The sequence below is a fragment of the Lethenteron reissneri genome, chromosome 43 (genome assembly GCF_015708825.2).
Source record: "Lethenteron reissneri isolate LAM-NWPU_2019-01 chromosome 43, ASM1570882v1, whole genome shotgun sequence".
NCBI lineage: Eukaryota > Metazoa > Chordata > Hyperoartia > Petromyzontiformes > Petromyzontidae > Lethenteron > Lethenteron reissneri.
The window spans coordinates 1,585,248-1,612,864 of NC_083821.1; the positions used below are offsets into that span (position 1 = coordinate 1,585,248).

General features: G+C 48.6%; 1 protein-coding gene across 1 annotated transcript; it reads right to left on the bottom strand.

Annotated features, from left to right (window-relative positions):
• Positions 1-1,316: 1,316 nt before the first annotated feature.
• HADHA (hydroxyacyl-CoA dehydrogenase trifunctional multienzyme complex subunit alpha) lies at positions 1,317-26,965 on the bottom strand. The gene is made up of 20 exons (XM_061569242.1): positions 26,823-26,965; positions 22,010-22,051; positions 21,337-21,410; positions 20,787-20,920; positions 20,391-20,529; positions 19,771-19,890; positions 19,367-19,469; positions 18,147-18,269; positions 17,140-17,258; positions 16,410-16,466; positions 15,556-15,665; positions 14,542-14,676; positions 13,646-13,817; positions 12,931-13,017; positions 12,401-12,541; positions 12,029-12,097; positions 11,345-11,540; positions 9,591-9,705; positions 5,807-5,952; positions 1,317-3,396 (listed from the first exon to the last, which is right to left on the bottom strand). Exons 1-20 carry the CDS (start codon positions 26,881-26,883, stop codon positions 3,251-3,253), a joined length of 2,289 nt encoding a protein of 762 aa, XP_061425226.1. The 5' UTR covers positions 26,884-26,965; the 3' UTR covers positions 1,317-3,250.
• Positions 26,966-27,617: the final 652 nt, after the last annotated feature.

Sequence of the window (27,617 nt, forward strand, 5' to 3'; positions counted from 1 at the left end):
TCACAAGGATACGGCGTCGATTAATCAATGAGCGTGCAGGCGTGCGCCACTCACTGCGCGCCCAGTGGTAGCGTATGATGGCATTGTCTTTGAAAATGATTGGTCCACACCAGACAGCTTTCTTTAGAGCCTCGTCTCAAACAGTGTTAGACCAGAGGACAACGCCAAAGTTTACGATTTGTTAATACGAAACCTTGTCACACACGACAATGCGTTCTTAATCTCGCGTGCATTCGCTCACTTCGTGGTATAACGGTCATATTTATAGATATGTTTGCATATCCGACCTTCTCACGTATCCGCCTATGCTGCAGAAGGGCCACATCGTGGTTCACAGGGCTGAATACCAGGTGGGCTCGAGTTAAATTCCAGGCCACGGCTGACATCCGTGACGAGTGAAGTGACATCGGAGCCGGTCTTGGGCCCACCCTTCACCAACCACCGTGGCTGTCACTGCAACGAGGAGGCCTTCATCCAGCAGTGGATTCACAGAGGTTGAATACTTCTAAATAGTGTATTGATCGTTGCGGTTTTTCCAGGCCACTCCAACATAGGCAGCATTCGTGGCCTCCATCAAGAGCCCTACCCCTCCCCCTCTCACCCCAAGCCCAAGTTATTTGGAATTCGTGGAATCTTGAGAGGGTCTTTCCGACAGTGAGTGGTGGTCTCTAAACAAACCTGACGGGCAGGGAAAAAAGGTGTTCCCACTCGCATTTCCCTCCCAGTGACACCACGTTTCTCAGTTCTCCACCTTACCGACACCGCCGGTACACATTCCACACCGCTAACAGAGGCTGGCTTTTACTGGTGTGGGGCCCAAAATATGGTTCAGATGCAGGCGACTGCAAAACATCGGGGTTTAAGGATTCAGCACCGGCACGCACCTGATCGGAATCAGATATTGGACGCGGAGCAGAGTTGAGCCTGGATAGGCGACCATCTCTATCTGATGGGATCGACAGCGCCCCAACCACTGTGCCACCGCTCCCCCTAAACTCATTAAATCATCACGATACATGGGGCAGAGATCGCACGTGGGTGTCCACTGCACATCTCGTCGTTTGTTTCCACTTTCCTCCGTCTGCACGATTACCCCCAAACCCATGATATGCAATTACTAAAAATATATATTCCTACAAACGCGATTCGACACAAGTATCGAAAAGCTTTGAGAATAGACGTAAATTAATCATTAGATGCATCGTTAAATTCCACGAGCAAACCGCTACAAACTTTACAGCCTCGTACAAAGCGGCAACGAGGTTCGTCTCACCAGGCATGCGTGCACAACACCACAAAGCCGCACCGCCGTAATCTCCAGTGGCCATTCGTTTTTATTGTGACGGGGTTACATTTCACGCGACTCGTAAACACGACATGTCCGGGTTGAACGCGCCACAAAGGTTCACCTTCAGTTCCAAAAAAAACTCCAGCACCCGTTGGCTTTGCACGCGATCCGCACGTCTCCGCTGTTCGAGCGTTTGCAGACACCAAGTCTCAAATTCGGCGTCCCCATTCACCCCCCCACCCTGCCCCCCCTAAACTCAAGACGTTCACCCAAATTATCACCACAATTTCCAGAATCATAAACGTCAAAAGGGGGGCTTGCGACACAAAGGTTGCACAGCACCCATTTCGCTAGGACGACCTCCACCATAGCTGGAATGGAAGGTGACGGGCCAGCTGTACTCACTCTTCACACGAGCGTTGCATCGAGCCGCCAGCCAGTATTTGAGCGCAGCACAACGGCGACCGACGAGGTTCCACCGCGTGACCTGGACGCCAACGAAAATACCCACGCGCTGTCATCGCACGGCGCCACTGCTTGGCAGAGCGACGAGGCTTTGCCACGAGTGCCCCCGACACACACACAAACAAGAGCCTTCGAATGGGAAAATAATAGACAGATGTACGAAAAATAAATCACGTTGAAATTAAAATTAGATACGTTTCGTTTACGGCTTTGTTTACGACCGAGATGTGCGGCGAGTACTAAAAGTTAACGTGACCACAAACGCAAAAGCGGGGTGGGGGTAGTTTAAGCGTTATAGGTTCGTCACCACGCGCATGCCAAATACCTTGACACAGCTTAAGCCTCTTGGTGTCTGCACTATGGAATTTTTCCATCCATAAGAGACGGCAAGGTAAAGAAAAGGGTTTCTTGTTAAAGGTTTATTGAAGTAGGCGTTTCACATCGATGGTTGCGGGCGGAGTCAGGGTCAGATATGTAAAGGATACAAGTGAAATGTGACGCGTGAAATATCCAAGACAAAAATGAAGATCCATTCGCATAGGAGAGAAACTTTTTTTTTTAGGGACCGATCTTACAAGTTGAAAAACCACAGGCGATCGACAGCGCACTCATTTTAAAGAGGTCGCTTGCATTGAAAAGGCAGCTGTTAATAAGATACAGCAGACAAAAAACCGATGACGTTCGTCAAGGCAACAAGGCAACGGCTATGCATAGTGGCAAAAACTTAGCATTCCACAAAGCGACGATTTTCTGCAACAGGTCACGTAGGTAATACTATGCACAGTTCTATAAATCCTTCTCTTTACGTGCAGTACTCATGTTTGAAAGGGAACCCCGCAACCCACCCCACAGAGGAATAAATTGTTTGACGTACACGTGGGGAGTTTTGGTTTAGCAAACCGCACACTTGGGTTCGTGAAATATGCTCAAATGTTGTGAAATGACATTGCGACCAATGCCACGCAGGCTGTGGCGAGTACTGCAAGTCTCTCTCCTTGTGCCAGCAACATGAACACAGGACAGGGCTCAAAGATCTCCCGGGCACCTGGGCCCAGGAGTTTACATTCATGAAGAACCAAAGTGGGTCTACAGAAGCAGATCAAGACGGCATGGATGCAATGCTCTATCGAACCAAGGTCAACACCGCGCCTCGCCACAGCGTCCTTCCTTTTTACAAGCTCAACATAACCATGCGATATGGCACACGTACTGGTGTTAACGGCAGCTGTATGTATGGTAGTTGTAAAAGCCGCATGGCGACAAAGACCGAGCCCTACACTGACTTTAGTAACCTAAATCGAGCCATTTAGCCACAATGCTCCAGAAATGAACCGACTGCACCTGGGCTGCCACACGAGTCGCTAGCCCCCAGTGACCGTCAACCCTGCGCACAGGGTCTCACCGAAGTCACCAGGGCCAAGCGGCCGAGTTAGACTCTGACAACGGCAGTGCGGATCTGCTGCTGGGGGAGCCCAGGGCGCGTGGGACGCTCCGCGTCTAATTGTGGAAGCGCTTGCTGGGGTCTTTGGCGTGGTCCAGCAGGAGCCGGCAGGGCGTGAACTGCTCCCCGTAGACCGCCTCGAACTTCTTCATCTGCGCCACCAGCTTGTCCGCCCCGTAAGCGTCCACGAACCTGAACGGACCTGCAAATCGCACGCACACGTAAACATCGGCGCTCGCCATGTCCGAAGTTTTCTGCATTCCTCACAGCGCTAACCAGACCCCCAATGGCAAAACACCCGTTGTCGTTGTCAATGCTCAAGCCAAAGCTGGATGTCGGCCTCCGAGCCATCACCATCCCTCTGTGATGCAACAATCGATCAAGCACCCTGCACACACAAGCCGACGCTCCATCTCTGCAGCGGACGTCCTCTTGGGCACATTCGGTCCTCTAGATTAGGGTTTGACTGTTAAGGAAAGCAAAAGGGCCCGGGCAGGACACGTTGCGAGAAGCGATGACGGTCGGTCGGCGAGAACAACCACGGAGTGGCAAAGTAACCACGGAGTTGAAATAACAGCGAGGAAGAATGTGCGGTCGTAAATTTGTTTTTTGCACGATTGTCCTTGGGTGGGAGCAACGGAGCAAAAGGGCAGTGCGTGCGACCTTGTTCAGCAACGACGGGAGGTATCGTCTCAGAGTTTAAACATTAACTTGAGGAAATTGCGCTCTTCCAAAGGTTCGTACAACTTTTTTAACAACTCTGACTTCCGCAGAGTAGATCTCAGCTCAGCTTAGTCGCGCGTGGAAGGTACAGGATGGGTACGTTATTGCCAGCAGTGGAGAGTGCAGCGCAGTCCACTGTTGTGCTGTACTTCTAAGCTCCCATGTCTATGTTCCCAAGTCTTCACCAAAGCCGCACTGACCAGCGTAGTGAAGGGAGGTCAAGTAATCTCCACTACATACATGGTGTGGGGGAGGCCCCCCCCCCCCCCATTCAGCAGTGGATTAACAAAAGGACTATATATACACGTGACTTTTGAAATGTATATTCTGAGCAGGCAATAACAGTTGTTATTGCAAATAGCAGTGTTATTCTGAGCTGTGTCGACCAAGTTGACATTAATTCCCCCCCACCCCATCCTGCACCCGTCCCCCTTGGCTCCTCCCCCCTCCTCTTACCCTATACAGTATATTAATGCCCCATCACAAATAACTCCCACTACAGTTATTTTGCTGTGCCTTTTTACACCTGATGAAGGAAGTTTGTGTTGCCTCCGAAACGTCGTGATTTATTATTTTATCTCTATTATTATGTCTATTCTTTTTATTATTTATTTTTTATTTTTACCTACGTGACTTTACCGGAAAAAAACCAACCTAAGAGTACAAGTTGACATTATCTAATTATGGACTTCATGTTTTGCGGCCCCATTATGGAATCGCAGCCTTGTGCTGGCTACTGTGAAACACACCCTTTACCGGAACTGCGGGTCCCTCCTGGCTAAACAAGTCTAAATTCATTCATCGAAGCAAAGCCCCTTCGCAGCGAGTGCCAGCTCCCAGGCATGCGACCGGGAACAAAAACAACAGCCGATTTATGTCCACGGCTCGACACAATTTGTACCAGCACGGTAACCCAAAGCTTCCACAAGCGATCACCCCAGCCCATCAACCGAACAAGGTCGGTACTGATTGAACAATCCCCATTCGAGCATGTGCTCACGATATTTACATTACATGAGGAATTGATTAATTACTATGTTGTTTGCGAGTGGTTTAGGTAAACCTACAGCCGTAAGAGACTACATGAGCCACGGGGGCAATAGAATGGTGTAAATGAGAAACTCATCCTGATCAAGTCATGACGTGATCGTTATATATGTATATTTTTTATCTTCGGCAGATTCCAAAACTTTCCCAACTGTGAGCCCCACTTTCCAAAACACTGTTTGCAACCAAAAACTCCCTTTCTACTTTTACTGGAAAGCACTTATTCAAAATAGCGAGTGCTTATGCAACGTAACATGGGGGCTGCACCATGCCTCTTGTAATAATATTCCAAAATAAAAGAAACTTTAGTCCAAAGTTGTGTTGCTACTTGAGACTAACCCTATTGAAACTGGCCACACCGTTCAATGCGCTGTTCAATACGTCCGAGGACACAATTAGAACTATATGCGTGTATGCAAACTTGTTTATCCTCTGTCCATTAGCTTCTGTACTGGGAATGAAACCCTTCAAAAGACAAACACACGGTTGGAGACCGTTAACTAATCCTCGTGTAAAGCATGGTTTTTTTTTTAGGGAAACGCGTAGCCCCGCAAATGCTGGCTCACGCGACTGCAGCCGGAAGCGCCTACAACAAGGCAGCTCCGGAGCCCCTACTTGCTCATGCTGAAAGTGACATCTTGGAAGAGGCAGTACCCACACTTGACCACACCGCCGATCGACACTAACATAATCCGCGACGTTTCCAAGCTTGTTTTGTGTCGTCCCCCGCGCACGGTTTGTTACGAATCACGGTCGCGTTCTCAACCCACGCTGGTGGTCGCGACCCACGCTCTGCCCAACCCCAAAGTGACCGACGCTGGCGGCGATCAAGCGGCGCGGACCTCCCCAGCAGGGCGGGAAGCCCAGGCCAAAGACGGCGCCGATGTCGCCCTCCAGCGCGTTGTCCAGGATGCCCTCCTCCAGGCACAGCACCGCCTCGTTCACAAAGCGGCTCACCAGCCGCAGCTGCACGTCCTGGTCCGTTGACCTGGAGGCCACAAAGACACACACGCACACGCGCGCACGGATTGCCATGAACACACAAACACAATTATTTAAGCATATGCATTCAGAGCTTCGAAATTGAGTTCACATACACGTCACAGCTTAACAGGTTAAGAAACTGAACATCTTGTGAACGCGTGTTCAGTACAGCTTCGTATGCCTGACGACATGAACATTGAAAAATTCTGACAGAGATAACATATTGTCATTCAAAATGTCTCACGATAGAAGGATACTGCATCTAAACTGGACCCGTAGCGTGACCAACGGAGAAGAAAAAGGCTGCACAAAGAAGAAGACAACCTGATGATGATGATGATGCAGACTGTTGAGAAGGAAACTGGCACTATTTGGACAAACTTTTGTAGGATGGATAACAGGAACATATGTGTTGCTTGGAAAATGCAAGGAACCGGAAAGAAAAGACCTAACAGAGAATGGCTTGATGACGACGTCACACGAGATTGGTGCTATAAAGATATGGCACTACTTGAGCATATTGGCACAAGACAGAGTAAAAGTGAAAGCGAATGGTGAAACGTGCAGTGGACACCTATGGGCTATCTGGCCATGGATTGTGACGACTTCTACTGGCGAATGAATGCCCGCTTGCAGGCCGGGTTCAGAATTCCCCGTGTCGCGTAGGGTAGGCCGTTGCCAGGGCTGCCCTTTCAAATGTTTAAGATGAGAGGCCACGGTGTAAGAGGCGAATAACTGGGGGAAAGGGGGCACAGAACTATGGGGTGGCAGCAGAAGGGTGAGGAATCAGACTTCCAGTCTCGTTGGAGGCTTGCTGCAGTGGAGAGTGCGTGGAGGCGAGTCGAGGGGGATGGGAGGGGAGAGGCAGGAGACAGAGTGAGATGAGCGGGGGAAATTTTGTGGAGAATCATGAAGACAATCTTGGAATCCACCCAGGATTAAAGTGGGAGAGCCAATGGATGAGTGGAGTATTGGGTGATGTGGTCATGTTTACAGGTGCGGCATCCCTGGGAAGGGAGATGAAGGAGAGGGGGCACATGAACCAAGCAACTCAAGTTCATCACGCGCTTAAAAAACCCACACGGACGTGCGAAACTTCACGAGAAGGCGGTAGGTTTATGAGCGTTAGCACAACCGTTTTGTCTACAATGCAGTACTCGCAGCAGCTGGGTGCAACATTTCATAGATGAAGAGATATAATGTACACACGCGCACACTGTATGTAGTACTTGTGGTGTACAAGTTCAGGCCTCTTGTCTATCAAGTCATGGATGAACGCCTCAACACCTTGCGAGTTGTGGGATTTTATTTGACCATATTAAACCACGCAAGTCGGTGGGGATTTTCCAAATGCTGGGAGCATAGATGTACAGTGTAGGTTTTTTTTTTTTACGGGCAGTGGCGGCTATGCACGTGGCCTGTAATCCAGCACTGGAGGTAGTGAGAGTTGGTGGGTCACTGCACAAATCTTGTGGAACTCCCTTCCCATGGACGTCGAGAAGGTGCCACAACCCGGCTCGCCAGAAGGCAGTACAGCAAGTGTACGGGGATAGAGCGTTGCCCCCCCCCCTCACACACGTGGGTTTTCTTCAGGTGCTCCCGTTTCCTCCACATGCATAAACACTCATCATCAAAATCAGCTGAAAACATCTTTAAAAAACCAATGTGGCCTCTGTTGACAACGTAGCGCCAGATCAACCTACAACAACCGATTTTATTAAGTGGCGGCCCAGCTCAAGCACCTTCATGGCTCAACCAACGCTGCTTAGTTTTGATATACGATGAGATCGGCCACATTCCAGATGAGCTATTCATAGGCATCCATCACTTGCCATAGCTAGAGGAAGTAGATAGTAGGTAAAGCTCACATGCCAGCAGTAAATCAATACCACAGAATCATTAACCGATTGAGATGTGGCAATCCACATGTATGTACAAGTTTAGCAGCTCCGGCAAATGCCAACTTCTAAACCTCAAAGGAGGCAGATACTTACACTTCACAGACTTTACTGTACACATTGAACAAGTATAGCACAACGTGTAAAGCCCCGTATTGCCAATCCACTGTTGGATGAGGGCCTCCCCATACCCCACGTATTTTGTGGGGGCAAATGTACACCGCTGTGTTTATTGTGCACTTGTTAGACCTGCGAAACGCAGGTCTAACGAGGTTTGGTGCATTCCGGGCAATTTTTTCACAGGCGCAGCAGCAGCAGCAGCATAAACACCACAGATGGTGGAATGGACCCATTAGGATTTGCCCATTCACATGGAGGAAGCGGCAATGAAGGAATCAGCAGACCCGCACTATGAATGCAGTCACCATAGTTCGATTCCCAGCCATGGCTACCACCAGTGGAGAGTGGTGGTTAAATTGGTCCTGGGCTACTCGCCTTTCTTTACCAACCCATACTGAGAAGTGTGGTGAAGCATGGTCAAACAATCCCAAGAACTGACATGGCCGAGGAAGGCCTTAATTTTTTAGTATTGAAATGACAAAAGGCTGTTAATTTCCCACGTACACACATTTCTAAATCCTATTCAAATGTGAACAAGGCATTAAGTCTCTAAAAAACTTTATAGATGTAAAGTTAGGCACACGCCAATGTGCGTGCCACAGACGTCCTCAAGAAACAATGAGTCCTTGGCAGAACGCCCACATTGGCTCTAACGAGTAATTACAGGACAACAGCTCAGCCAATGACCGTGTTTAACACCACTTCAAAACTATGCGGTACTACAGTAGGAGAGCCACTGTCGCCACTCAGATGGTATTTACCATCATCACCACCACCACTGGCCACTGCCTATCCACTGCGAGATGAAGGCCTTCCCACGCCATTGCCATCCCGAACGGACCACTGTTGCCGCCATCCATCGTACCCTTCGGATTGTGATAGTCACAAAAAAATAAAATGTAGCAGCTTTAAAACTGCATGGGTTTGATCGGCGGCACGCGAGAGTGCCGATCATCACTTCGTGGCCGTGTTGGCGGTGACTATTATGACACGAGCGGCCAGGTCGGACTGGCACCGATGGGACAATAACCCCTGGTGGCAATGTTTCGGATGCCAGCCAAGCAACACCCCCACACACATAATTTACAGAGCACACGCGGATGCTGATGAGCGTTATTGTTCTTCTGCGAATGTTTCTCTCTCACAGGAACTCTTTCGCAACCTATGATGAAATGAACTGGAAATCTGCCGAAACCGCGTCAGACCTCGCAAGCTAAGCATAGTTAAGCCTGGATAGTGGTTGGAAGAAAGACCGCCGTGCATTAAACATCTGTTGTAGGCCACTGCGGAGCACCTTGGCCACAAATCCACACTGTTCCAGCATGGCGAAGTATGGTCAAACAACCCCAATGACAAGAACGGTATTCGGAGGCCCTTATCTGGTGGTGGCTTGACAAACCGTACTTGTACAACATTTAACAAATTGTTCATAAATAAAAACAAGTGGGTGGACGAAATACTAAGATTAGACTACGAAACCAGAACATGCACATGGCCTGCTCGAGGCCACGAATAAAGCCAGAAGATCGTCAACATAAACGGTAAAGAGTGGGCACGTTCACACCAACGGTACTGTTCACGCGAACGCGATTGGTCGGTCACGCGCCCAACGCGTCTGACTCACACTTCAGGCTTCGCCACCAGCTTGAACTGCGCCAGCACCTGCTCCATGCCATCATGCACCTGTCGCTCCTTCTTGCCCGGCTGGTACACGTAGCAGCCCTTGCCCGACTTGCGTCCTGATGTACAGACAATGACAGAGGCAAAGACAAAGATCCCCCTGTAAGCTCAAGGGAGGCTGCAATGCACAAGCATGATTTTTCTTACGTATGTGTGTTAAATTGACTACTGCGAGGCTGCGTTGAAATTTGTCTTAAGACAAAACACTCACAAAGACAAAGATCCCCCGTATAGCCCACACACACTGTTGAAGCAAGTGCTGTGAGCGAGCCCCGATGAAAGCCAAAATGGTGCACGAGGTGGGTGGTGTGTGTGGCAAGCACCACTCCCAGCCACCTTTGTCTCTCCAGTGGTAATTTTTTGCACTCAGTTATTGCAGAGTAAACTTAGGAGAGGCCCAGGACCTCACTCCCCATGCACATAAAAAACATAAAAATTTAAAGTTCGCACATTTAACTTCATAGATAGTTAAAGCAAAGGCTGTAAGTGAACACCTATTAAGGCTAGTGGTGTGGTCTTCTGATCTAAGAAGCTGAACAGGGATGAGCCAGCATAGTTCCTGGATGGGTGTCCACGAGGAACGTGAGGTGCTGTAGGCTGTGCAGCTAAATTCAAAGTTGTACTGCTCTTATATGCTCCTCTTACTTGACCAATCGACATTGACCAGCACGGTAAAGTATAGTAAAAAAAATCCCCCGTGACCCACAGAGGATAGGCCCTCCCCGATCCAGAAGAGGAACGATGTACAGATATTATTTGGGTGGCAGTAATTTTAGATATTTACTTCTAGGCTGTAATGCTGTTAAGAGAGTCTCTCTCGGCTGCCTAGTGACCGTGTTGCATGCGACTACCGCGGCTGCCCTTTGGCTGCGAAGCGAGCAACAACACGTCACGATGTCAACCTTTATCCCAATGACGACCGGCACAAAAATACCACCCACGATAGCGAGAACCACGCGTCGATATCGCTGGTCCAACAGTCCAAGCAATAAACGCAGTCACGACCAAAAAAGGATCCCTTGCGTACACGCTATTACTGCCGAGCCACAGAGCCAGCACCAGAAGATAAGCTGCGTACTGCGCAGTTTTACTTAAAAAATAAATATGAATTACGCAAGACATGTAAAATGTATGCATCAGAACACGCAGAAATTCGAGCGCATTCCGGGCGATTTGGCAAAAGGTTTCAGCCACCCTTCACACCTTGTGACCAGCGAAACAGTCGCCCAACCATGTGAAACAATGCCGTAGCAGCATGTATGTTAAATTTCTTTCGCACCAATCTTAATTTGGAGCTTTCGTGACTGCAGGGATTACTCTTTGGTTCTTTCGGTAAAGTCACGTATAAAGATAAAATAATAAAATAATAAATTATATAATAGCATACTACGCCGTTCTTTCGCACCGTACATAAAAAACAATGCTCAGGAGGTGCGGGGGAAGGAAAATTAACAAAACACAAAAAGCAGTTTCAAAAAAATGAGTTTTCAATCTATATTTAAAAGTGCATAGCTTCAGTGATTTCCTAACATCGGAGGGAAGAGCGTTCCAGACGGCCGCAGGAGCGCATCCGAAAGCGCACGATGCAGTGACCGTCTTTGTTCGATGGCAGAGCCAAAATCCTCTGCTGCGAGAATGACCGGAGCAGCAGGAGCAGCAGCACGTGGCACGAGCAGCACAAGTTTACAAGCAACGCACCCAGGAAGCCCTTGGACACCATGGTCTTGAGGACGCCCACGTCCCCGCCGCCGAATCGCGAGCCGAACGCCTTCTCCAGGTCTTCGGCCACGTGCGCCGCCACGTCCAATCCCACCTCGTCGGCCAGCGAGGCAGCCCCCACGGGAAAGCCGAAGCCCGTCGTCAGGCTGTCCAACTTCTTCGGGCTGACGCCCTCCTGCGTCGCGCGGTGGGAACGGGCAAAGAGCAACAACAGGGAGGGATGATGTTTGGTGGGCGATCTTCGCACTCGTGGCTCTATTTTAAGTGTTGATTCTCGTCAAGATTTTTCCGTGAAATTGCCGATCATTTTGATAGCGGATCAATGGTCAGGATGATGTACAGGATTGGCATCAAGGCTGCATGACTATAGTGAGGGCAAGCCATAAAAGCATCCTGCAATGGCACTTTGCTTTCCACAACTGACAATGCCACCACACATAGATGTACGTGTCCCACTGTACAAAAGCCCTGTGGAGCTCCTGTGTTGTTCGTGTTTAAAAAATGTATTTCTGAGGCACCGACGGCTGGACAGTGCTCCAATGCGAGACCTATCGGAGCGTGCCAACAGTTGCCCCAGAGTCTAGGAGCAAATCACTCGGGATAACACCTGATCGTCAGGTCTGGATTGTGCTTCGATCGGTGGCCTCCAGCAAATTCACTCACCTGCAAGGTCCTGATGGCCTCGGCTAGCATGGGGGCCAGGCACCTCGTGGTGTAGAATCCAGGCCCATCCTGCACACATTCGAAGACATAAAAAATATTACGAAGATGCACTCCAAAAGTGTTCTTCATTGCAAAGCCTGCGGGCCACTGGCAGCCTCCGACGTGCGGCTCCCCCGACAATACACAACTGTGAAGACACCCCCCCTCTGCAGGCGGTGTGGCAACCCTCACACTGATGATGTCCTATCGGTGAAAGAACCCCCCCCCCCCTCTGAAAATGTGTGAAGAACACTGCACTGCAAGCTAGGATTCAGGTAGGCAAGGAATCATTTGTTCGAGTCGCAAGGCAGCACAGCAGTCCTGGCGTCCCACCTTGACGATGATGATGACCTTGCCCTGCTTCAGGCCCATGGCCACGGCGGAGGCCGTGGTGTCCTTGGACGTCTTGTCGGTGGTGATGATCTCCAGCAGTTGCATCTTGTCCACTGGTGAGAAGTAGTGCATGCCGATCACCTGCCAGCGACACACACGCACACGCATCAATACCCCCGCCAACCCTCTTCACCTGATTCGCCAAGGTGGATCGGTGGCGCAGTGGTTAAACGCATTGCGCTATAAACCCGGCAACCAGAGTTCAACTTCCAGACTTGGTTAACTTTAGTGTATGCAGAACTTCTTTTGCACCGTACGAAGCCAACCATGCTAATCGGAGGAGTGCCAACGGCACCTGAACTCGCCCGGTATTTCGAGTACACACTGCAAACGTCTCGAGATGTTTGCCAACACCTTCCCCGACAGCGTTTCAGTCCCCCGTGTGTTCCACTGAGTGACCCACTTGGCAGCCCGGTCACGGCGCTGCGCTCGCAGGAGAGAGAGAGCGAGAGAGCGAGAGGGCGACTCACCTTTTCGGGGCGTTTGCTTGCGGCGGCAATCTTCGCGATGGGCAGAGCGGACGTGTTGCTGGCGAACACGCAGTGCGGGGGAATCACCTGGCAGGGGCGAACGGCATCGTCGACAACGTCAACACGGACTTCACCGCCGTACAATGAGCGCGACGCCAGGGGACCGCGGCACGAAGCGCACAAGAGAGCGACTCGGCTTGAAAATGGCATTTCACACCCCGTGTCGCTCGTTACGTAACAACTCGATCATCACAAATCAACAAAAGATCTTTATGTAACGTCTTTTACGCAACCAGCCACAAGTCTCCCTTGCAGCGAGAATTTTTACAAGCCAGCATTGTTATTACAGACTGTTGGTGTAACCAGTGTAGGAATTGTGGCGTACGAGGCACCTTGTCCGTCGTTTCATGTCACCACCAAACCTGCGCAACTCGTGTTTTTATTTTTATTTTATGACATTTATCTTGCTATGTACAGCATTTAGACACTTAATCATTGGAGTCTCAGTGGGCGCCCGCATGCTACGGATTGAAAAAAAAAATTCTCAAGAGCGATACTCTTGTTGAAACATGTCGCGATTTTGGTCAACACACCCATCGTCATTTTGGCCGAATGGTCACGTCCATTTCGGCATCATGCGGAAACGTCGCAGGCGAGAGGAGTCACGTCGAGATGCGTGTGGGGAGGGACCAGGGGATGGGGGCGGGGCGCTCACCGCCTCGATCTCCTTCATGACGCGGTGCTTGAGATCCAGGTCCTCAAACACGGCCTCAATGACCATGTCGGCCGTCTGGAAGCCGCTCAAGTCGAGCTGGGGGTGCAGGTGCGAAAGGACTGTGTCACGTTCGAACGTGGACAGCGTCTTCTTCTTCACCTTGTCCGACAGCCTGCGAGCCGGGGGACGAAGACAGTCGAGGTTACCCACTCGGCGCATAATGAGGCCATCAATTATTTTTAAAAAAGAAAATTATTTTACGCAGCTCTTCTCAAAATCTGCGCATTGGGCGTTTACTGGTTCTTAAAAAAATACTAATTATGCACGACGTCTAGATGAACACGCAAATATTTTGTGCACATGTTAAGTTGGCAATGATTTTATACAGAACGTGTGCAAAGGTGTGCCCCCTAGTGGGAACATCAGGCCCATTGAACCAACTTCAGAAGTAGTTCTGACATTCCACGGCTCTTCTTTGAGACTGGTTGATTCACCGCTCCAGTGTTGCCCCTTTTGTCTCCAAGAGTTCCAAATGGAAAATGTATTTGTCTCACGATTGCCAGTTCAACGGTTCCCCTTAAACGTCGCAAGGGTGGAGTGGTGGTTGCAGTGGTTAGCAACGCACCGCGTTACGAACCGACTCCCTGGGTTCCCGTCCAGGCCACAAATAACACCGGTGGTGAGCGACGCACTAACCGTTCCCGGGCACCACCTCCTTGCACCAACCGGCACTGTACCAGAGTGGTGATTAAGTATGGCCAAACAAACCCCCTCCCCCCCAAGACTAACGCTGCACGTGGCCTTCATCCAGCAGGGGCTATCCAGATATGCGATATAAGCTCCATGAAAAAATGCCATTCCTCCCGCTGACTGAGCAGGGCCCATGGGTCACACACCCCTTGTAGATCTGCTGCTGCCCCCGGCCCAAGCCCTCCGTCGAGGTGTCCTTGAGGATCGCGGTGACGCCCTTGTCAATGGTGACCTGCGCGATGCCGGCACCCATCAGCCCGGCGCCGATCACCGCCACCGTTCTGACACGCGCACAAAGACAAGAGACAAAGATACCCCCGTGTAGCTTAAACACACTGTTGGGGCAAGTGCTGTTAGCGAGCACCTACGAAGGCCGGCACGGCACACGAGGGGGTAGGTGGCCAGCACCACGCCCGGCCGCCTTTGCCTCCGCAATGGTGATGTTTACACACCGCACCAGGTAATCATGAGGCCGATTCGACCTAGGGGAGGCCCTGGACCGGGTCAGATACTCGTCACTGGTGTTGGCCATCAGCGGGAATCCCCACACACACGCGCACACACACACAGGCATACATAGCTCTGATGTCACCCATAATTCGCTTACAAGATAATTGACACTTGGGCAATGACAGACGTCAGGCGCATGTTTGAAATGCGGCTACAGATACCAGTTACTTAGAGGTGCGTGCGCACTGGCGAGCACATATCGCCCTCTTCTTCTTTCGTATGGCTGATGTAGATGCAGCGCAACTACAATTTCACATTCAGGTGGTCAAACCAGATAACCGATTGCCAATAGTATGCCAGGTGACCAGTCTCCCCCAGCAAAACAATAAATGTGTCTCACTTGCTTTTGACTTGCGGTGGAAAGACTTAAGGCAAGAATTTTGTGAAATAATGTGTAAATATATATATTTTTTTATTGTTACGGCTTAGATTTCTGGCGAATTTACATTAATTCCAAATACATCGCAGGAGTACGAGCGATGGCGAGGCCTTGTGGAGGCCTCCATCTAGAAGTGACCAATCATGACCAATGATGACAATGATGACAATGATGACAATGATGACAATGATGACAATGATGACAATGATGACAATGATGACAATGATGACAACGATGACGAGGGAATGAGTAGGATGGCGTCTCAACTCACTTAGCCTGTCTCTCGGGCACACCGAATCGGTTCTTCTTGCAGGCCACCTGGCCGTGGTAGAGTCCGATGAGGGCCCTCGACTCCCGCGTCATCGCCAGCTCCCCGAACGCCTACGCGGGAATGCCAGGGTCAGGCCTTCACCCTCCACCCGCTTTCGTCATCAAAAACACTTCATCAGGAGGTAGGGCAAATTACTGGAAGGCTGTGCGAGCCCACGCTGAAAAATATGCCTAAGCAGAAGCGAATATTATAATTTGTCAATCCACTGCTGGATGAGGGCCTCCCCATGGTTCGTGGGGGTTATTTGGCCATGCCCCGGGTTGGGGAAAGTGGGGAGCACAGATGTACAGGACAATGACGACATTGCTGCACTGCTCCCTGTAGCCCACAATGCGGCTCCATTGACCCTCATACAGCAGTGGATTTAGAAGAGGGATGTACACGTACACGTGTGCGTTGCGCGGGTTAATAAAAAAAATAGAATACAATTAAAGAAAAACTTGGGAACAAAATAACACACACTTCTTCTCACAGAAAACTTATGCTTGCTTCATTTGGAACAATTTCCAATCGTCTTTAGATAGATTGGTATTGTATTATCTTCCACAGATGGTCGCACTATGATGTTAAGAATTAGATCATTTCATTGACTTAACCCACTTGCTCTCAACAGAAGACTACTTTCCGGCCAATGAGATTGTTACGGTTAGCAAGTGTTTTTTTTCCCTGGACGCTCCCGAAATGAATGAGAGGGGAAGAATCAGCACTGCAATTAGAAGGCCACAAACCTCAAAGCATTAACTCTACGCGTGCACTTGCCGTGCCCTTCCTTTCAAGAGTACAATAATCTCTACCTTGCGCTCCGCAGCATATCCAGCAGGAAGCCCCTGCTCCAGGCCGGTCTTCACCACCTGCAGCAAAGCAAAATGGGCGGGGAGAAAATGTCAAGAATGTCGCTACATCTGGACGCAGCCGAGATCTTCACAAGACAAGGGCGAACGGTGGGCGTCAAATAAGCGCGGTGACGCTGGTGGCACAGTGGCAGCGCGTTGGTCCTGCTTGTGGCGGAGGTTTTCGTATCCGGCAGGCCACCCCGGTTATTGCCCGAGGTGGATTTAGCCACAATATATATGACGTGCCGTCTGCTTCGGGTACTGTACAGTTCAAGATCCCGTGACGTCGAATGAAAAGAGGCCAGTGTGCCAACTTTCAAGACCCAAATTAAAAAAATAAACCTGAAAATTACTCTATTGGGATCACAGATCAACCTCGCCCACCTACTGTGAAAATACCGCAGACCAGGTCTGTGAAACACAGCGCATTTGTGATAGTCTGGCCCTATACGAAAGGCGCAAATACCAAATTATTATTTTCGTGGTATGTTAATGCTCTCAAAGAACCTGTACAGAGTCCAAGGGCAGCAATCATAGTATGAGTTGCAATTTACGACCAGCTGACAACTCGTCAAGTAACATTCACATAAAATGTCATACCCGGATTTTTATCATGCAATTATATATAACAAACATTGCTCGGCAGTGGAATATTAACAGACGAGAATGAAACGAGGGTGTGTGGACTCGCCTCAATGATCTTGAGTGGCGCTGGGTAGAGCCCTTTGCTCTGCTTCATCACCATGGCTAGCACCCTCTTGTAAATCTGCTCCCGGACAAATGCGTAGCCCATCACCCAGTCCTGGACCTCTGTAACAAACAAAAAAATGCAAAAACGCGCAATATGGCGAACAAATCAATCTTACAGCCACGTTTTACCAAAGCGTGCATTGCACGTTTCATTTACATTTAACCATTTCACAAGAGCGAGTTTGTATTTGACATGTGTGTAATCATTTCAATCAAGGGTAGAAAACCAATGGTCCCCGACTTGGTGTCAAAAGGTGACTGCGACCACACGAGGCCTACCACTTTTAAAACGGCCGGCAAAGGAGATCTATCCATCATCACAGGCAACTTTGGCTGCCCCAATCAGGTACTAGTGCGAGGAATATTCTAGACCAGACAACAACACCGCACTGCTAATTTTAGCACTCCGTCACTTGTTGTATCTCAAGTAGTTCTGCGTGTAGTCAATGCACACAGTTCTAGTTTGATCAAAGTTAAGTGTTAACAAGGTGTGCGGGTCCACCAAATAGGAACCAAAAATCCTATTCGGCCCTCGGCGAGAAAAAGGTTGCCACCCCCCCCACTCTTGGGAGTAGGTGCCACGGTGGCGAGATGTTAACTCCCTCTCCCAGTATGCAGGAGGTCGTGTCAGTTCAATCCTGACCCAGATCCAACGCCTGTATAGCTGGAGTGTTCGCGTCCCTCTTCCATGTGGTCGCGTGGATTTTTCTCCGGGTCCTCCAGTTTTCCCCTCCACATTTAGAAGAGTATTTGGCTGCTGTACATTTCCACGTGATAAGCCACTTCGTTGAGCTATAATTTGTGCTAGCCAGGTAGAATTCTGAAAAAGCTTACTACATAGCTCAGTGGGCCTTAGCTGGTAAAATAAAAATAGTTAAGTTCAGTGCTTTAAGAGTTATCGAGCGATGGAGAAAGTCACACGGTGTGTACGGGGCAGCTAAGGCTCACTCTGCACGAGTCCCTTCTTCTTCTTGTTGGAGAGACGCTTGGCAGCCAGATCCTGCGCACAGGTGATGGCCACCTCCTCCAGGTACTCCAGTGTGCGGTCTGCAGGACTCTTCAGACCTGGGCCTATACACGTGTGCGTAGGAGACACGAATCACCCGTGTAGGCTTTAACAGACGGTTCGATCAAGTGCTGTTATGAGAGCACATGCCATTGTACGCAAAGACAAAGATCCCCCCCGTAGTCTTAATAGACTGTTGGGGCAAGTGCGGTTAGCGAGCACTTGTGAAGGCCGGCACGGCACACAAGGGGGTGGGGTTGTCAACACAATGTCCGGCTGCCTGTCTCCCCAGCGGTGATGTTTACACACCGCACCAGGTACTCATGAGGCTGAGTCGACCTAAGGATGCCCATGATCGGTTCAGATAATCGTTACTGGTTAACCACGAGCAGGAATCAAACTCGGGTAACCGGCTTCGTAACGCAGCGCGCGCTAACCGCTACACACATACACAGGCCCACACATCTATTTATACAGTATAGAGGAAGCGATGTATAGATGTATTGTGAAGCAGTGTATGTTTACAGAATGCACAATGGTCATGGTGCCTATTTGCTATCAAAGTGAAAATATTAAATTACAATGTCTATATCTGGCAAGCGTCCAATTCTGATTTTAAAGCACTAAGTGTATACAGCCGCATGGGTATACCCCACCTGCCAAAATTTATCATTTTTGTTTCTTCTTCACATAATTATACATTTATTTTTGTTAACTCAAGAAAGCCACTATTGCGAGTCCCACGGTTCTCTGCTCACAGTTGAACCAACTGCTTTGTTTGTCAGATTAAGACTGCCAAGTGGAACCAGTATCTCCTTCCACCCAGCCCTGCTATAAATAAAGGAATACGAATTAAAACCAACCCTTTATTTATATTAACCGGGGCAGTGACACGGCCAAACGCTGGCGCATTCGCTGCTTGCTGCTGAGGCTCATGGTTTGTATCGCAAACACATCAGTAAGTAAGCCGCTTACTTTAAGAAGCATTGAAGGCACGTACATTATCCATCTTCACCTCCATTCTAAGTAAGAACCATCCTACTTTACATGTGTTTTGCATTATCTACTTCTTTGTTTTCACTGGGCCACCCCTCCACCCCCTCCCCCATTGCTCTGAGCAATTGAGAGTTGACTGTATAGGGAAAGAGAAAGAACACAATACCTAGAGGGTCGATCAGCTGGTCCACAAGCCCCATCTTCTTGGCACGGTCCGCACGGATGTTCTTGCCAGTCAGCATCATGTCAAAGGCGGTTGGCAGGCCCAGCTGTACGCCACACAACAGAGGAGATGCATATGAACTTCACCGTCACATCGACATTATCCACGTTATTTACGTAATAAACGATTAGGGTTAAGTGTGGATATTGCTTGGAAGGGTGATCACAATGCACAAAGGAGTTAGATGCTGTGGGGCTTATACGGTGGGGCAGCAAAGGGGCAGTGCGACAAAATTCACAATTGTACTGCACTACTATGCTTCCACCACGCCTTTGGTCCCCTGCTCCCCTCGTATCCGGCCCATGTGCAGCGTGCTCCTCGTCCCCAGTGCTTCACACAGTCCTCACCATCTTGGGCAGCCTCTGGGTGCCACCGGCGCCCGGCAGTAGACCCAACATCACTTCCGGGGTGGCGAGCACAGTCTTGCGGTCCTTGGTGGCCACACGGTAGTGGCAAGCGATCGCCACCTGGCAATGGACAGCAACACAGCGGCAGTCATGGTCTCGTGTTTTTTTTACACTTTCCAACCAAAGTTGAAAGCGCTAGTAGTGCAATCATCATCGTGAAGATGATCCTAAACAACCAACATTCGAGTATAAAGTTGTGTTGCTGTTAGCGACTTAACCTGTAGATGCAGGCCACATTTCTAAATGGGTTTCTCACAACGCGACGATAGAAAATCATCTGAAAATGGTTAAGCCTTTTTGGCCAAGATGGCGAGTGTGTGCGAGTGTACAGCTGTGCGTATATACGTATATCGGTGTGCACGCATCAGCTCGTTTGATCGTCATCGTGCCACCTCCACGCATCTCAACATCACACGTAGCGCGTGCGACCCTCGGCAGCACAGCTCTGCTTCTGCAGTGGACGCACAGCCTGCGTCTCCCTCCCGACTCGTGACGGCCTAACCCCAGAACGGCTCGGATGTGACAGTGGGAAAAGGAAGAAAAAAAATCAACAGTCTCACCTCCAGGCCTCCGCCCAGACACGAGCCACTGATGGCCGCTACGACGGGCTTGGAAGACTTCTCCAGGTCGGCGAGCATCTTCTGGCCCTCCTGGGAGAGGAGGGTCACTTCCTCCGACGACTTGCACGACTCGATCATACTGCAGGGTAGTAAGTAATAATAATAAACACAACATGGGCGGTCAACAAAACACATGAAATAAACTCATCTGTTCCAGTCTGGGCATGCGCATCTGCCCGAAAGAAGCGCTTCGCTAGAGAGGGAGGACTGGAAAAGGCAGTGTGCAGACAGGTGGTATTTTCTGATTATAACAAGGGGGCACATTTTCTGGGTCATGTCTTCCTTTAGCGCAAGCAGTGCGGCCTACACACGCGAGCACACAAGCCCACCACCCACTTGATGTCAGCGCCAGCGATGAAGCAGCCGGGCTTTTTGGAGATGAGCACGGCGCTCTTGACGCTCTCGTTGGCCCACACCTCGCGCATCACTTCCGTAAACTCTGCCTGCATCTGCTTGGACAGCGTGTTCACCTGCAAGGGAGGGACGGTAACGAGCAACTCCACATTGATATGCCCAATCTTGTCAGATTCTTGAGGCCAAGCAAGGCGAAGTGTGGCTAGTTCTTGGCTAAGTAAACCGCCATGCCCAGCAAATTGTTATCGGCTGTGGGGGTACGTGGCGGGCAGTAGTGGAATACAGAAAAGTCAGCTGTTGTACTGTACTTCTATTCTAATGTGTCAATGCCACCCGCCTTTACCAACCCACATGGTGAAATAAGGCGAAATAATCCACAAGGCGTGGGAAGGTCCTCATCCAGCAGTGGATTCATAAAACAACTGTACACATTAATACAATCACAGCTTGAGCCGCTTTGTGTGCCGCAAGCAACGCATTGTTGAAGTAGAAACATATTAATATGAAGCGACGCATCACAGCGATTTGTTACCTTGGAGTTTGGCGTGTCGAACCGCACGACAGCCACATCGCCGCTCTTCACCTCGTAACTCACGTGCGTCCGTTCTGCGCACACAAGCAAAGTGCATGGTCAGAGCTGGCAACATTTGTATTCTACCCGTGTCACAATCTACATTACAGTCCTTTTGTCAATCCACTCCTGGATGAGGGCCTCCCTCTCCACACCGCGTGTTGGTCATGGGGGTTATTTGACCATACTTCACCCGACCGCCGAGTGCGGGTAGGCGATGGCAGGGAGCAGACGTTGGAGCATAGTACGGTACAACAATGTGTTATGCTGCACTGCCCCTCAGCTGCTGCCGCATCCCTAGAGCAGCCTATTGCACCCGTTTGATGCATTGTGGTCACCCATCTCAGCACTGGCGAGGCTCTTTACTTCCTTAGCTTCCAGGATCTGATGAGATCAGGAACATTAGGGGCGATTCTGTAATAGGCTACATGTTAACGACAGCATGGTGGGCTACGTACGGCGTGAAATAAGTTCAACATACATACGTACATGCGTAAAGCCAGCATGTTTTATTTTTTTAAGTTTAATATTGCATGCCGAGCACATCGTTTTAAATACATCATGTGTGTTGTCTACATTACTCACTCAAGATTATCTATTATCTAACTTACCTAAGTTAGATTATCTAACTTACCACACATTGTTGCTGACGATGAGAAGTATCTACTTGTTCTCCCTGCAAAAATAAACAAAACAAGGTTATTAAAACTTGATTTGAAGCTTTCGTGACTGCAAGAATTACTCTTTGGTTCTTTCGGTAAAGTCACGTAGAAAGAAAAGAAATTAAATAATAGAATACGTTTCGATTGCAACATAAGCAGTCGTCATCAGGCAAAACTAAATAGACATGTTGTGTGTCTCTCTCTGTCTGTGTTGTCTCTCTCTGCTTGTGTGTCTGTCTGTGTTTTGTCTCTCTCAAATTTAGTTCTACCTGATGACGATTGCTTGTGTTGCATTCGAAACGTCGTATTCTATTTAATTTATTTTCTTTCTACGTGACTTTACCGAAAGAACCAAAGAGAAAGGTTATTAAAAGCAATAAATGTACATAATGCATATGCAAAACAACGGTCATACACTCAGTAACTGCCAGAGGTTTACAAACTTGGACTTTGCATTACTTGGTCATGGACGTGAATTATTGCCTGAATTCTAAAGCATACTTCAATCACAACATTGCTCTACAACACCATTTTTTAAACAGGAAAATAAAAGACATAGGCATGGATTCTATAACGCTTTCCAATGTGCGTTTATCCTTGAAAGTAAATTAGTGATGATAACTTTACGAGATGATGTCACGGGAAATGATGATGACGATGACAATAATGTGACGTCATCACCTTGGTCATCACCTTGGCCACCACCACCAAGACAAATCTTTAAGCGGTGGTTTGATTGCCAATTTTTTGGCCAACTCGGAAACATTTTATTGGTTTTCTCTAGACAGTGAGTCAGTCTGCAATCAAAATACCAAGGCATTTTTTTTATTTGGCAAAAAAATTAATCAATATTTCACGAGCCACAAAGCACGTGAATATGAGACGGTGGGTCCTTAATGACTAACGTCACTAAGCAGTTTCCTGAAGAGCCGCATGCGGTTCCGGACCCGCAAGTTGCCGATCCCTGCACGAGACAAAGTCCCTAATACCAACACAAATTTCACCAAAAAATTTTTTCAAAGCTAATGCACCAACGCTTTCAACTTGAGATGGAAAACATTCAAATGGAGGCTCCAGCTGATGAGCCAAGGCAGACGACACGGCTTTCTTTCCGTAGACGCATGCTGACGAAAGAGCTCACCCGAAGCTTCGGTGGCAGCATTCCAAGTCCAGATTCTTTGGCATAAAACTTCCCAAGGGTTCATTTATTAAGCCAGCGGCCGACGCACTGTACCGGATTATCGAAAGCAATAAGAATATTCAACCAGTTAATTCCCAATCCACTGCTGGATGGGGGCCTCCCCACATCGTGTAGGGTCCGCGCGTGTTATTTTACCACAATTCGCCACGCCGATCAGTGTGGGTTGGTGAAGGCAGGGAGCACAGATGTACAAGCGCGGAAGAGCACATCTATCATGGATTTGCTGTACTGCCCTCTGCTGCCCACAACGTGCCAGTTGACTTTGAACGGGTGCAGGAACTCAACAGTACAGACAGATTGGGGAGGGAATAGCTCCAGACATTGGAGCAGAGTGAAATAATGACAACATTCATTCATCTATATATATAAAAGGGAAATTTGTGAATGTGTGTCTGTTCGAAATGTTTAGCATACTTCCCGACATGCAACAAACTTGAAATATGGCGGGTGGGTGGCTTCCAGACTGTACACAATGCAAAAATTATACAAATATACTTTTGTATTTGGGGGGGGGGGGGGGGGGCGCAATAATGGATATATTTTGCACAGCAAGTGAGCGGTGACGTCACATCTGTGATGTCACCCGCATGCGGAAGTGTGCCTGCTCACGTCACGCATTTTCCCATCCTTCACGTAGGCCGTGTATTAATCAAAGACAAGAATCCAAGTCTCCGGCGAAGCCATGGTAGTAAAGCTAGTGCTATTATATATCGAAATGATATCATATTCATGATATCGAAATGTCACTGTGCTCATTTACAGCTGTTTCCGCGAGTTAAAAAAGTAAAGCTCGAAATAACACGCGTGACCCCGACAATGGCATTCAGCTGCAATTTACATGGAGTCTGACATACAGTATCCACTTATATTTAAACAACTATTTGGGATCCCTCCAATTTCCAAGCGAAACCCGTACGGCTAACCGTGCCCCGTCTCCGCCGTGGTGGAGGGCGGGCGGGGTTGGACCATTCACCTGCACAAGGCAACATTTGCTCCAACACGCAGTGGGATAGATTTAAAGCTGAACTCAAGCAACTTTGTAAGCGACTGCATAGCAACCCAAGTCGGACTAGCCCCCCCCCCCAACTTGCCACCGCCCATTCTATGAATGGTGACGATTCTGGGTTAAGATTAAAATCAATAATCGATTCTCATTATTATTTACCATGTCATTTGTGTGTTTTTTTTTTCCTTGCAACGTCTGCATATTATTTTCATTAAGTGTAAATCATTTCTAACATGGTGTTATGTATCAAAAGTATCGACAACTATTTAATCAAAGATTTATTTGCGATGATAAATGCAAGTTTTGATCACTCGGCTATGATAATTATTAAATTGACATATAATTTCCACAAGTCACGAATAATACATTTTCACGTGCAGAATTCGACGTGTGTCTCTTGGGTACAAGAAAGAATTTGAAACGGACGAATCGATGCCTTGTTAGACAACTACTTCAAATAATAATAACACTGCACAATCTCGGTGTTGAGCCCACGCAGGGCGGGGGGGGCTGGAATTTTCCAGTCGACCCATTAAGTTGTCCTTCGAGAAAAGCAATGTGGTTGTTGTTTTGGAGGCAAGCGCTTATTCTGTCAACTACCTTGGGGTAAATATTTAACCAAATGGCATTTTATGGACACCTCTCAAGGTATCACAGGCCTCCCAAGTCTATTATTGTTCATCATCAGCATGAAATAACAGCACATCCAAAAAGATGCCACCCTTCATTGGTTTGGCATGCAGACGTTGGCACACTTGTAACCAAGGGCACATGCGTACATCTACAATGTCATTGCTTAGTCATAATTCACAGCCAAAGCATCCACCCGCGATAATACCCATTACTGCATTGTAACGCATTTGCATCTTGCAATCCCGCCATTAGTTTTGTAATCATTGCAACTTTTCAATCTATAATGATTGTAATGCACATTGTCAGTTACACAAAAATAATTTATTTGACTACACTGGTGTGGGCTTAGCAGACACTGCGATACAAAACAACAGTTAATATGGAAATTTATTAGGAACCAATTATTGTGCATTTAATACAAATAAAAGTTTGGAACCATTTGGTGGATGGGAATTTGGTCAAAGGTTGCATAGCACTTACTTGTGTTTTTGTTTGTCACTTCCCTAAGGGGCGCTTTGGCCACTACGAGTTCATATCTCTATCAAGTTGGATTGCATCAGAGCCTAATGTGGGATGAAACTGGATGTGATGTTAAAATGGAAATGTAAGAAACGGAATGCGAGATCCAACCCGGTCATGGTCTTGGCACAAAATCCACAAAGCACCCCAATGCCCTCTCTCTCTCCCCGCCGTGCGCCACAACCACAGCCAGGAGCTAAGGTCACTTTTAAATCGTTGGGTTCAGGAGGCTCACGGTCATCAAGGTCTCAGTTTAAAAAAAAAATTGGTGGTAAAACACAGGACAAATATTATTTACAAACCCTGTATTATATACATTGAGAAAGATTGTGAAGTCAGCAGGTTTGCCAGGGCTAACAACGTGAGGGAAGGCCGGCCACCTTGTGGCTTGGCAGTGGCACAGTTGGACATCTGCCAGCGAGCGTGTCAGTGAGAGGATGGAGGACACAACCAAATATATCCGTCTGCACTGCTACGTACCTTACACACACACCAATCACTTATACCAATAAACCACACAACGGAGGTGTGCAATTTTATTAAAATTACTCAAAGTTGTTGTGCGGCTTCTACAAAAAAAAGAATGGAACGTTTTAAAAAAGCGACGAACGACCTGGAGCAAGTAGTCTTTGTATTATCCGCAGCGATTACGATCACAAACACACTCACACGCCGAACAAATGTGCAGTCCTTTCGCAATCCATTACTGCAAGAGTTTTTTTAAAGTTTACTTCTAAATTTCGAGAGTCATTTTCGGGAGGATGCCACTTTTGGGATTATTGGCCAATTTCTTAAGAGGCAGCCTTGCTTGTGTTAAGTCTGAACATAGAGAATTCCATCAAGTATAACATTTAAGTCATGATTTCTACGTAGAAAACCCCTAATTAGCTGCATCACGGGCGATTTTATTTGAGAATGGCCTGTGACGAAACTGATATTATGAAGCACATCAAAGTGGATTTTAAACTGTAGGTCGGTTAATAATGGAATCGAAAGTTGTAAAAGTACTTTATGCAACCGGCCAATTGTCTAGAGTTTGCCAAATTACGTTTACATTTAATACACTTTTGTTGAACATTTCCATGGACTTTGCAAACAATGTTCACTTACCTAGCAAATCCAAGACACATTTACACCCATCAACAACTTAGCACGAATGCAATCGTTCGGATACCCCACACGCAGGTAGAATCTATGCACATTAACAACAAAACCCATGACGACAAACACGAAAACGACGAAAAAAATTGAGACCACAATTCTGGCCCAAATTACACGATTCAAAGGCCCCAATTTACATCGCTCTCACTGCCCACCTCCAATGCCCTCCGACACAATCCCGTCAACGTCAGGCTCACTGTAATTGACAGCTTGTTGCCAACGACTATTGCTGTTGCCTCAAACAATAATATCACAACTCACTTACCGCCGAGCAGAAGAAATCTCAAAGTTCGTGGCCGCACGTTCAGAGCTCGCATCCCCGCCATGCCTTCCTTGTTGCAGGCGCCTCCTCAGTGTGCACAAAGGTCGCGCCGCCAGCTCTCAGAAACGCAAACGCCCTTGGGGCAAAGCTGACAGCGCCTCGCCTATTTATAGAGCCTGGCCACCTCGACGCGGCTGACGCCCTCAGGGCGTTGTGTGAATGAAAAACCTCTGCCAAGGTTGACTGCGCGTTGGACTGCGATGACGTCACGGATGAGTGTCAGTTTTTGACGGTGGGCGGGGGGTTCGGTGACTAGGGGGCGGGGCTTGATAACTGTAGGCGGGGCTAGGTGACTATGGGCGGGGCTTGCTAACTAGGGGGCGGGGCTAGGTGACTATGGGGGCTTGGTGACTATGGGGCGGGGCTATGTGACTATGGGCGGGGCTTGATGACTAGGGGCGGGGCTAGGTGACTGTGGGCGGGGCTTGTGATGAGGGGGCGGGGCTTGGTGACCAGGGGGCGGGGCTTGGTGACTTGGGGCGGGGCTTGTGATGAGGGGGCGGGGCTTGGTGACCAGGGGGCGGGGCTTTGAGATACGGGTCAAAAGTCAAAACCCAACCAACTCATCATGGGACCATCATGGACCTCATCATCATGGGACCTCCTTTGCCAGTACCAAAATATGAGAAGAGGTTTTCCCCTTTTGGCGTCCTCTGGTCTAACACCGTTTTGAGACGAGGCTCAAAAGAAAGCTGCCTCTGGTGTGGGCCAGTTTCAAAGACAATGCATTTATTACCA